An 11,199-nucleotide genomic window follows, 5' to 3' on the forward strand; every position below is an offset into this window, starting at 1 on the left:
AGGATTGGATGTCTTGCCAGGCTGGCATTTGGAAATAGGTGCCCAGATTCCATTGAAACTTTACATCTTTAGGCTCCTTCAAAAATCCTAGCCCTAACAGGTAATACCAGTTGCTCAGCTTGTTGCAGAAACAACTGGGTGAAATCTGTGACCTGTGTTAACACAGAAGGGCAGATTAGATAAATGTAATGGTTCCTTCTGTGAAATCATAATTATTTGATACAGCTATAGGTGTGACTGGTGCCTTGCACTTCAAAGATAGACCTGGCCCCTGACCCAAAGAGCATGCAGTCCGAGAGCCAGATCCTATTCCCACTGAAGTGGCAAATCTCCCACTGATTTCAAAGGGAACAGGATCCAAGCCTTAAATTCAATATGTCATGGTAAAACAGCAGGTAAGGGTGGGACAATCAGGTCATGAGGTTACTCCTTTTGGTGACATGCCCTGTGACTGAATGCACCCCATATTCACACCCAACACTCTACTGTAATACTCTTTGTACAAAATATGCCTTGTGCGATAGCATTTGAAAACTAATGACTCGCTGGTCAATAATATTATGGCAGATGTGACACAAGACCTCACTAGTCTGGATTGCCCACGCGCACACACCCATGTCTAGTCTGGTTATGACATGTCCCCATCCTGGTTCACACTTTCAAGATAACTTTGATTTTATACATTTGCCTGGGTATCCATTGAAAAGAACAGGGGTGGGAATGGAGGTAATAGGAGGCAAGCCAGGTGGTTGCATGAGATACTGGATCAGAGAAATGGTTCCCAGCATGAGGTGCAGCAGGGGCAGTATGAACTAAAGAGAGGAGGCTGTAATTGGAGAGCAATCATGTTGACCTTCTTATCTTTCGCATATAGAACTTTTCATTCCAATGAGGTCCCAAAGTGATCTACAAACTCTCTATAGAGAAGCAATGCAGACCCCCTCTGGGGGAGAGGGCAGCAGACAACTGGAACGGAGTACAGCACTGGGAATTGAGGGAAATTTTGCCCAGGATTTAAGTGCAACCTTTAGTCTTAAAAGTGCCACGATCTTTCAGCTTGTCGCTCAGATAGTTTTTCATATGTTCATAATTTTTAAGATCAGAAGTCACCATTATGCTGATGTAATCTGGCCTCTAAAGCAGGCCATAGAATTTCACCTAGTAGTTCCTGCAATGATCCCAATAACTTCTGAAGGAGCTAGTGCATTGTTTCTTGATGACTTGTTCATGGTCCAGCGCGGGTCCCTGAGATCTCCATTGACACAGTTTAGGAAGGCAGCAAGCCAGTCCCTGGTATCAAAAAAGATTGAGAAACACTGAGCTAGCGCATGTCTTCTAGAAAGAGACATCCAGTCTTTCCAGTGACTGGTATTATAGTGGTGAGTGCCACAGAAATGCCTCTAAGCGAATAGAATCTTGTCTGTCATGTTACAAATGGTTATAAAATGGATCCAGCCCTTTAAAAAAAAAACGTAAAAAAATTCAGTCATAGTCTGAGGGCAGCCCTAGTCTCCTACCATTAGTTCACAATCATCCAATATTCACCTGGCTAGAACACAAACTGCTTCTTTGTTCCTTTTATCTGTCTCTGCGAAGCTAGCTAGCTTCCTTGATGCTGCCCATGTAGCTTATTGAAGCTCACATGTGTACAGGTTTTAAAGGAGGCAGGGATAAAATTCCCAGTACAAAGTGAAGAATAATCAATGTACTGCTACGGATACAAGACTCCATAAGGTATAGCTCGGAAAACTAAGCCATTGTGCACGTTTTGTACAATTCAGTTTTTCTAACAATTAGTGTAAATGTTAGTAGAAAGGCAGCATAAAGAAAAACCTTCCTAACAGTGCTATAGGTCAGTACATCAAGCTTTCTCAGAATCTGGAGACTGCTACCTACTGCTTATAAAGCCCTACTGTGAGGCAATTCAATTCAGAGCAGCAATGTTCCAAACTTTTTTATTATTATTATTTGGTGACATGGGAGCGCCAGAAGAAAGCAATTTATAAATTCAGTAGGTATCCAATAGATTTGTCACCTGGACAACTAAGAGCAATAAATATAAAATAATGCTGTGATGGTACTGAGTTATGCTGCCTTTGCCATTAGTAAGAGCAGCTGCTGAGCCCAGGAGCTTGGTTGATGCTAGAGAGTTGTGCTGGTTTCCCAAATGAATGGCACAGTATTCTAACTTTACCACAAGTTGTGTGATTTTTTTTTTCCTATGTATTCATCATACATTACGTTTCTAAAGCAAGGTCATTTCAACTGAAGCAAAAGAGGGAAGAGACAGGATAAGCTCCTATAATCCTTAGCTTGAGACCGATTTCAGTGTGCACCACAGGTAGGAGAAATAAGAGTTTAGATAACAGGCTTCTATACATAAAGCTTCCATGGTATTTTACCTTTTCCTTTATTCCATTTTTGTGTTCTGTAAGTAATACGATGTGTCATTTACTGGTGGTATTGAGCGTGTTGTGGAAATTTTTTCAGCTATTTACCTACCTATGGTACTTATGTGGTCCCTGTTGCTGTAGGATCTCACAATCTTTAGTATATATATTCCCACAACACTCTTTTGAAGTCCACAAGTACTCTAACCTCCATTTTACAGCTGGAGAGCTGGGACACAGAGACTGAGTTGCCCCAGGCTCACACAGGAAGTCTGTGGCAGAGCAGGGAATTGAATCTGGGTTTCCTAGGTCCCAAGCTAGTGCCTGCACCACTGGACTCTCCTTCTTCCCTCTCTTTGCTCCATGCTCAAATTATATTGTGTGCATGTAAAATCTTTAACCCTATGCCCCTCAAAGTACTAGTCGGCAAAATAGGAAAAACCCTCAAGTGTATCTGACATGTCTTATGGCTAATTCCTCCCATCAGGCTTGAAATGCAGATCATTGCCAAGCAGTAAAAATAATTGCAACACGACACCACTGATTCCTGGACTGCTTCAGTGCTCTCAGTAGCAATTTAAATAGTTCTGAATTACCTGAATATTCAGTCATACTAGGATAATGTGAGCTCTGAATTCAAATTATGAGACAATCTGAGGAGCCTGCTCAGTGTTAACTGATAGAATAGTGAAACTTGAACTCAAGAACACGCACTTAAATTCAGCCTAGTGTGACAAAGTTCCTCCTCTACCTTGGTGGGTCCTGCGCTTATTGGCAGATTTGCTCACCTCAGTGATCTCCCCCACAGTCTGGATCAACTCCTCCTGTGTCTGATCAGGAGTTGGGAGGTTTGGGGGGAACCCGGGCCCGCCCTCTACTCCGGGTTCCAGCCCAGGGCCCTGTGGATTTGCAACTGTCTATAGTGCCTCTTGTAACAATTGTGTGACAGCTACACCTTCCTGGGCTACTTCCCCAAGGCCTCTTCCAAACACCTTCTTTATCCTCACCACAGGACCTTCCTCCCGGTGTCTGATAATGCTTGTACTCCTTAGTCCTCCAGCAGCTCACTCTCAGCTCCTTGTGCCTCTTGCTCCCAGCTCCTCTCACACACTTCCTCTCCTTTGGCTCCTCCCTGACTGGAGAGAGCTCCTTTTAAAACCCAGGTGCCCTGATTAGCCTGCCTTGATTGGCTGCAGGTATTCTAATCAGCCTGTCTGCCTTAACTGGTTCTAGCAGGTTCCTGACTACTCTAGTGCAGACTCTGCTCTGGTCACTCAGGGAACAGAAAACTACTCAGCCAGTGACCAGTATATTTGCCCTCTACCAGACTCCTGTACCCCACTGGCGTGGGTCTGTCACACCAGATTTTGGTCAGTCACTGACCATGTGTTTGAGTTGTGTGGATCGGACACCAGTAACCAGAATGAGGTCCTAGGACCTTACGAAAGAGCAGGTTTTGGACTGCCTTCCTCACTCACAAGGATGTGTTAGAAACCCATCCGCTCATTAATCTCTCACACAGGAGGAATTTTAATCTTACATTTTGATTTGTTCTAGTTTTGTTCTTCATAAAATGAATTGCTGATAGCATTAGCCACAGGGAGCTTATTACACCACTCATTTAGCCACTGTACAGACTCCTTATTTGCTTCTGGATACAATTAGACTTCAGCTTACAAGGCTTTACATACCTTGGATCGTGGCTGACTGAGAAATCACTGGTCTCGTCTACACGCACACACGACAGCAGGGTTTAAGATCAGTAAGGGCTCTCAAGCTAAGAGCGTCTGCATTGCAAAGACCAGAAGGCTTGCTGACTCTTTGGAATTTGTTGACCTTTAAGGCAGGGTGAAAAGAAGTTTAAGGGTGTCTTGGAGTTGTGGGGAGGTAGGTAGATATGTGTGTGTGTGTGACTTTGTTTAAAGTGGGGAGGAGTTACTTGCACTTTGCTTGGACTCTGTAAAGGCAACTCCTTATCTTTGATAAAATTGTCTTCTGCTCTCTTTGTTGCATCCTATCAGCCTAGAAACTTTAACTTCTTGGGTGTTCACTGCCCAACTGGGTGCCTCTGATGGAGGTGAGGGCCCCAGAAAGGATTAAGAGGATTAGGGACAGAAAGCATTCGTGCCCATTTCACCACAGCCTAACTAGAACATTCACTTTAAAATAAGATATTGCCATTTCAGATAATGCTGCTACAGAGGAAAGATGGTCTTGAGACAGATGCACTATACTGGGACTAAGGAGATATGGCTATAAATCCTACGTCTGCCACAGAGTCTATGTGTAGCTTTGAACATGTCCCTCAATCTTCCTGTGCCTCAGTTCCCCTTCTGTGAAATTGCAATGATAATACTTCCCTCCCTCAACAGGGATAACTACATCTCATATTCATAGTATGCTTGAATACTGTGCTGATGGGGCCACAGAACTACCTACCTAGATACCACGATGGAAGCTGACAGAAAAATTAACTATGTTTGGTATTTTGTTAGTTATTTTTAAAAAATTTCAAGTTTCAGTGCTTTATACTCCATTTATATGGTGCCCTAAAGATACAATGCCATGACAGCATCAGACTTAGGACAGAACAATTCAGGTTTTGCTTGAGCCCAGAACAGAAACTGTTTATGAGACCAAATCTCCTCAGATATCAATGCCAAGACCTATGAGTAACATATGGTTGCTTAATGGCCATGTTAAGAAGGGGCAGCCTCTCTGGCAGTCTAGCTGGCTGATCAGCCCTTAGTGCTTTATTGATAAACTTTTGAGAATGTGATAGAGGTTTTTTAACTGTTCACAGATTTAGTGTTTCTGCAAAGAAAGCCAATTTATTTAAATTTCACTATCAAATCCACACCACTAGAAAAATCAGCAGTGCTTTCCATCAGCAACCAATACAGGAACATATTGAGAAAGTTGGTCTGATCCCGTACATTTTTGCAAGGAGTCCAGTTGTTAAGGTTAGAGTCGGTGCATGATGTTTTGTGATTGATAAATTGCTAGTTCTGTTTACTTTAATTAATGTTGCCCTACTTTCTCCCCTTTTAGTGGCTGCGTCAACTGCTAATTCCACGGCTGGTGCGGCCATGAATTCTTTGACTTCTCTGGGTACTCTCCAAGGATTGGCTGGAGCCACCGTTGGACTGAATAATATTAATGCACTAGCAGGTACCGTAAACAGTGAGTATTTATTGCTGTGGTGGACAGCCTTCCCCAGTAATCACTGTAGGAAAACTATCAATTATAAACAGATCGTTGCTTTTAATAAATATGCAAAACAGCAGGTAAAGTTGATCAGCTTCCAGTCTTGGCATATATATATAGGGCCCTACCAAATTCACGTCACAGACCATGAAATCTGGTCTCCCCCTGTGAAATCTGGTCTTAAATGTGTTTTTACCCTATACTATACAGATTTCACAGGGGGAGACCAGCATTTCTCAAATTGGCGTCCTGACCCAAAAGGGAATTGCAGCGGGGTTGCAAGGCTATTTTAGTGTGGTTACAGTATTGCCACCCATACTTCTGCGCTGCCTTTAGAGCTGAGTGGCCAAAGAACGGGGGCTGTTGGCTGGGTGCCCAGCTCTGAAAGCAGCGCCCCACCTGCAGCAGCACAGAAGTAAGGGTGACAATACCATACCATGCCACCCTTGCTCCTGTGCTGCTGCTGGTGGCAACACTGCCTTCAGAGCTGGCTCCGAGGCAGCAGCTGCTGATCTCCAGCTGCCCAGCTCTGAAGGCAGCACTGCTGCCTTCAGCAGCGCAGAAGTAAGGATAGCAGTACCACAACCCTACCCAAAACCTTGCAAGCCCCCCGCCACCCCACACACACACACACACACACACACACACACACACACACACACACACACACACACACACACACACACACACACACACACACACAACTCGTTTTTGGGTCTGGACCGCTACAATTACAACACCATGACATTTCAGATTAAAATATCTGAAATCATGAAAATTACAATATTTAAAATCCTATGACCATGAAATTGACCAAAATGGACTGTGAATTTAGTAGGGCCCTACATATGTACAGCCCTGGAGTCTTAAGGTTTCACTGATCTTGCCCTCCAAAGTGGATTCTGTTGAGTTCCTGGGGGCGGGGGGAAAGACCCCTTTTCTTGCAGAGTGTATAATTTTAGGACCTGTGCTAGATAGTCAGAATGGATTCTGGAGATTGGTTTTGGTTATATGAAAAGCTCCTTTTGATTTCAGAAACCAAAAACATAAACCTATGAAAACAGGTACAACACCTCAGCACATGGATATAATTCAGGAATTTAGATTATTAAGAAACACCCATTTGCTGCAACTTTTCTATTAGTTATAGAGACAGAATAGGACACCTCCTTTGACTTGGGAGCTGCATATTTGCTTATAAATTAAAACCAATTTCTTGGTTTTTAATTTGCAAGTATGTGAGGATGGCTCAGTCATCTGTAGTACTAGAGCATGTAAATTGCTCCTAAGTGGTTTAAAACAAGCACTGACATTTCCAGCTAAAAGGAATATGTCAGTCGTTAATCAGAACCTTCATCCTCATTATCAACCACAGTAGCCAATCACAAGCTTCTACTGCAGAAAATGATCCCTTCTGCTCTGTTTCTGTTACAATGACTTCACTTTTTCCTTCATTGGAGGAGAGTCATCTGGCTGCATCTTTCCCCTCCTGCCTAGCTGTTTTTAGCTGCCGCTGTTCCTTGCATCTACCCTACAATGCAAGGAATCTATTTGGTCATCACCAGTCTCTAGTTCATTAGCCATCATAATGTCCCAGCAGGAATGGATGTCCTCCTCAGTATCACTTGCTCACTCTGATGCTCTGCATGATGTCCTTTTTGTCACTGTTATCTAGCTGCTCATCCAGTCATTTTGTTACGTGAGCTTTGATTGTCATTGATGGGAGTTGGGGGTGGAGAGGGTTCATTGATGTCAGTGAAATTGTGGTAAGCATTTGCATGGGGCCTTGTGTAGGACAGGTCTTGCTTCTGGCAAGGACAAAAATACTAGAAAACCAAACAAAAAAACCTTCAAAGTAAATATGGTTCAGGGGCAGTTTAGCAAAAGTAAGCAAATGCAGAAATGCCCCTTGTCAGATTTTGAAGCAACATATGCTTCGTTTCTATCAAACCGAGCCACTGAAATGGCACTCATGGCACTCATCTGGTCTCATTAATGATATTAACAATGCCTAAGGAATCACTGTGTGCTAATATTAAGATTCTTATCCCTGGTGAATACTGAATGTATGTTATGTGGGACATATAAGATTACAGCATCAAGGGTAGAATGCGGCATGCCACCCTTTTCCACAAGTCCTAAGAACCCAAGCGCACTGGCACACTCGGAAAGATAACATCCTTTCACCAAGACTGATCCACAGTAAGCCACCTGTGCGGTTTCACCTCTTGACAGCATGTGGGAATCATACCATCACCCATTTAACAATTCTTGCTAGATTGTAGATGATGGCTTTAGATTTTCCTAACAGGCATTTTCAAATGACATGAATGCAAATCCTATTTGCATGTGACATCTGAAGTATTATTGATGAGTACACAACCAAGGACCAAATTTGATTCCCATGATCTTATACCACGGTAGATTTGGCTCAAAATCTCGTTTTGTGAATGTGTCCACAGATGGCATGAAGAGTGTTTGCACATGGAGAGAGTGTGTGTGTGTGTGTGTGTGTGTGAAATAAATGTTTTGTGGTGAGATTCAGAAAGTATACTGCTTTCTCATATGCTGTGATGTGATTGACACCTCTTTCTCTCTTGAAAATACTATGACACTGATTATCAGCCTATGGTACTTGTGGCACTAATGGTAGTTACCTCTAATTATAGTCTCAAAAGGGTTATCCCCTATCTGGATTGACAATATGCTGCTTCTGGGCCCAGGTATGCTCCCACTAACCATCTCCCATTCAGTTGTTTGCACTCTAACCTGTCATGGAGCAAGTAGTCATGAAAATTTGGTTGGGAACCCTCTGTGTCCCATGGCAGGGCTAGACCATGAGCAATGTATTGGGATACAGAATCACTGGCCGGTAAAACCAAGCTCTCAGTCGCGTGAAATGGTATAATTGCCCATAAAAGCTGGAACCAATGATACATGCTTGTGGAATTAATGCTAGCATTCTAAAGCACAAGTGGAGCTAGGTACAAGCCATGAATGAGTTAAACAAGGGTGCTGAAGACAAATGCAGATTTGATAATTTGTTTACACAAATGGTTGAGATTATAGCTGAAGGGAAACAGATTTGAGAAGTGGAATCTGAAGTGGCGAATGGTAAGAGGTAATCTTTTAGGAAGGACTAGGAAGTGCAGCCAGCCACAACCTATTCAATTAAGTTTATCTTCTGGGAACAAGAACAACTACTAGGAAGACCCCAAAATCTTTGCAGAACTAAAAAGCCAGTTCACGGAGACTGGGTGGCACAGTGGGATAATGTGTTAGACTCTGGCCTTTGAAGAAGTAATTCAAATAAAGTTACTAATGAAAAGAATCTGATGTGTAAAATGAAATCACTAATGCGAGGAGGGGAAAAAAGATGGTCTTGTGATTAAGAAAGAAGACTGAGAGTGAAGAGATCTGAATACTATTGCTGGCTCTGACACAGACATTTCATGTGATCCTGGGTAAAGTCATTTATCCTTTCTGTCTCTGTTTCCTCATCTGTAAAACAGGGGAAATGGCATTAATCTACCTCACATGGGGAGAGAGAAACTTTAACTTAATAATGTTTGTAAGTCTCTTGGCGATTCTTTGACAGAGGGCAGTGGAACTGCTAAGTATTATAATCTATTATTTTTATTCATCACTTTGGAAGATTCAAGACAGCTCATTAGAAACCCAGGGATAGAATAATTACTTTATACAGTGCAGGACACGTGGAGATGCATTGGTAGAGCTGTGTGAAGATGTTTACACTTTGCCTCTCCATACTCCGCTTAACTCAAGCCAGTGCTATTAGGCCATAGGACATTTTGTAAAAACAATGAAAGAGGAGAGTAAATAATATCAAGGATCTGAGGCCTTTCTACAGAACTGTTTTGCTCAAGGTGGAAATAAATTTAGCCATGTCTGTTGTAGTGATGCTAGCAGTGTCCTTCCCACTAGCAGTGCTGTCAAACAGGGCTTTCTGTTAATGATCTGAAATAGCCTGGTGGTAGAGGCTATAGGTTCACGTGAAGAGGTTCACATAATTTGCCAAGAGCAGAGTAACACAGAAAGTGTTTTGCTAATGGGCTGATGACTCATAGAAGATAACTTGTTATCTTAATAGTTTCTCTATCATGAAGTTATTTCAAAACTGTGCAAAAAGCGCCAGAGACAAGAAGTGGTTTATTGGGGGTCATTTAATTCAACCAGTGTTGCGCGCGCGCGCACACACACACACACACACACACACACACAAGCAATGGCAGAAAACAATATTCAGATCTCTTGGTAGGGTTGCAGTTAGATTTCAATACAAACTGTAATGGGGTTCACGCTGCACTCGTGGGTATTTGGCCCCTGGGCCTCCCTCTTCAGTGAGTCAGGAACACTTGTCTGGTGCAACACCCAAGCTCTTTATTCTCAAAAGGTTTCCCACCGCAAGTTCCCAACTACATACAGGCTTCACAGCTACATTACCTACAACAGGCTTGATTGGGGCTGGAATAGCAGGAGCTGATTAAGGGCTTCTCAACCAGCACCCTGCCACACGAACCCATTATTTTAACACAATTGCTGTGCTGAATCCTTATTTTCAAAAGCTCTTCCTCTTGGATGGAAAACATTTAATAGAGGTATATTGGTGTCTCCTTATTGATTATGAGGTTTTTCTTACACTTATTCAGCACCACTTACCAAAAAAATCTGGCTATTTTGTGTTCCAAACCGAGCTTGGCTCTTTCGTTTTTGTGATGTGATGGGTTGGCATCCACCACATCAGTGTCTTTTCCTCCCTCTGCCACCCTCCTAGTTCTAGAACTTCCAAGTGCAAGACATTTTATTAAGCTGAGATGGTGGAATATCACATCTCTGTCCAGTGTTAATGTTACACAAATTATACTAATATCAAAGGGTATAATTTATATAGTAGAATCCTCCTAATTGGCAGAAACCCTAGTGAAAAGCAAGAAGGTGCCCCTTGAACAATGGTCATGGTTGTCAGAAACTCATAGGAATACACTGTGCTAGGATCAATACATTCGAGATGGAAAAGAGCTATTCAGCCATCCTCTTCTTCCTTCTCTGTCAATGCAGGATTGCTCCTCGCAGCACACTTCCTAGTGCCAGTCCATCTTTCAATTACTCATATGATAGGGTTTCTGCCACTTCCCTTGGAGAAGACTATTGCACAGTCTAATAGATTTAATGGTTAATTTTTTTCAAGACAGTTGCCATAAATTGTGTTCAACTTAACTTCCTCACCTTTCTCCAACACATGTGCCCCCTTATTACCACTCCAAATAATTCCTCTCTCCCTTCCTTTGGGTTTGCCACCTTTGGTATTTAACATGTCCCCCGTCCCGGCCTTAGTCGTCACTTTGCCAAGCTACTATATATGCATCATAGCCTAGATTTTCAACAGTAACTAGTGATTTTGTATATTTCCATTTTTAGGTGCCCAACTGGAGACATCTTAAAGAGGGGGTATGATTTTCAGAGGGAAGGTGCTCAGCAGTCTCTGAAAGTCATGCCTCATTGAAATTCCCTCAGGTTAGGCACCCATAAATTCAGGCACACAAGTTCACTAGTCACTTTTGAAATCTGGCCAGATTTTCAA

General features: G+C 42.6%; 1 protein-coding gene across 13 annotated transcripts in view; it reads left to right on the top strand.

Moving 5' to 3' along the window:
• The window catches only part of CELF2 (CUGBP Elav-like family member 2), a 685,040-nt gene that overhangs the window by 659,304 nt on the left and 14,537 nt on the right, over positions 1–11,199 (top strand). For 11 of the 13 annotated variants that reach the window (XR_007772143.1, XM_050936915.1, XM_050936909.1 and 8 more), the window contains one exon: positions 5,442–5,561. Coding sequence is in view for 12 of the 13 variants with exons in the window: in XM_050936915.1 (XP_050792872.1) it covers positions 5,442–5,561 (120 nt within the window). In the remaining variant the exon portion in view is untranslated. Of the gene's footprint in view, positions 1–5,441; positions 5,574–11,199 lie in introns of all 13 variants that reach the window. The other 2 variants (XM_050936907.1, XM_050936912.1) reach the window with 1 other exon arrangement.

The sequence above is a fragment of the Gopherus flavomarginatus genome, chromosome 1, assembly GCF_025201925.1.
Source record: "Gopherus flavomarginatus isolate rGopFla2 chromosome 1, rGopFla2.mat.asm, whole genome shotgun sequence".
In the NCBI taxonomy this organism is placed as follows: domain Eukaryota; kingdom Metazoa; phylum Chordata; order Testudines; family Testudinidae; genus Gopherus; species Gopherus flavomarginatus.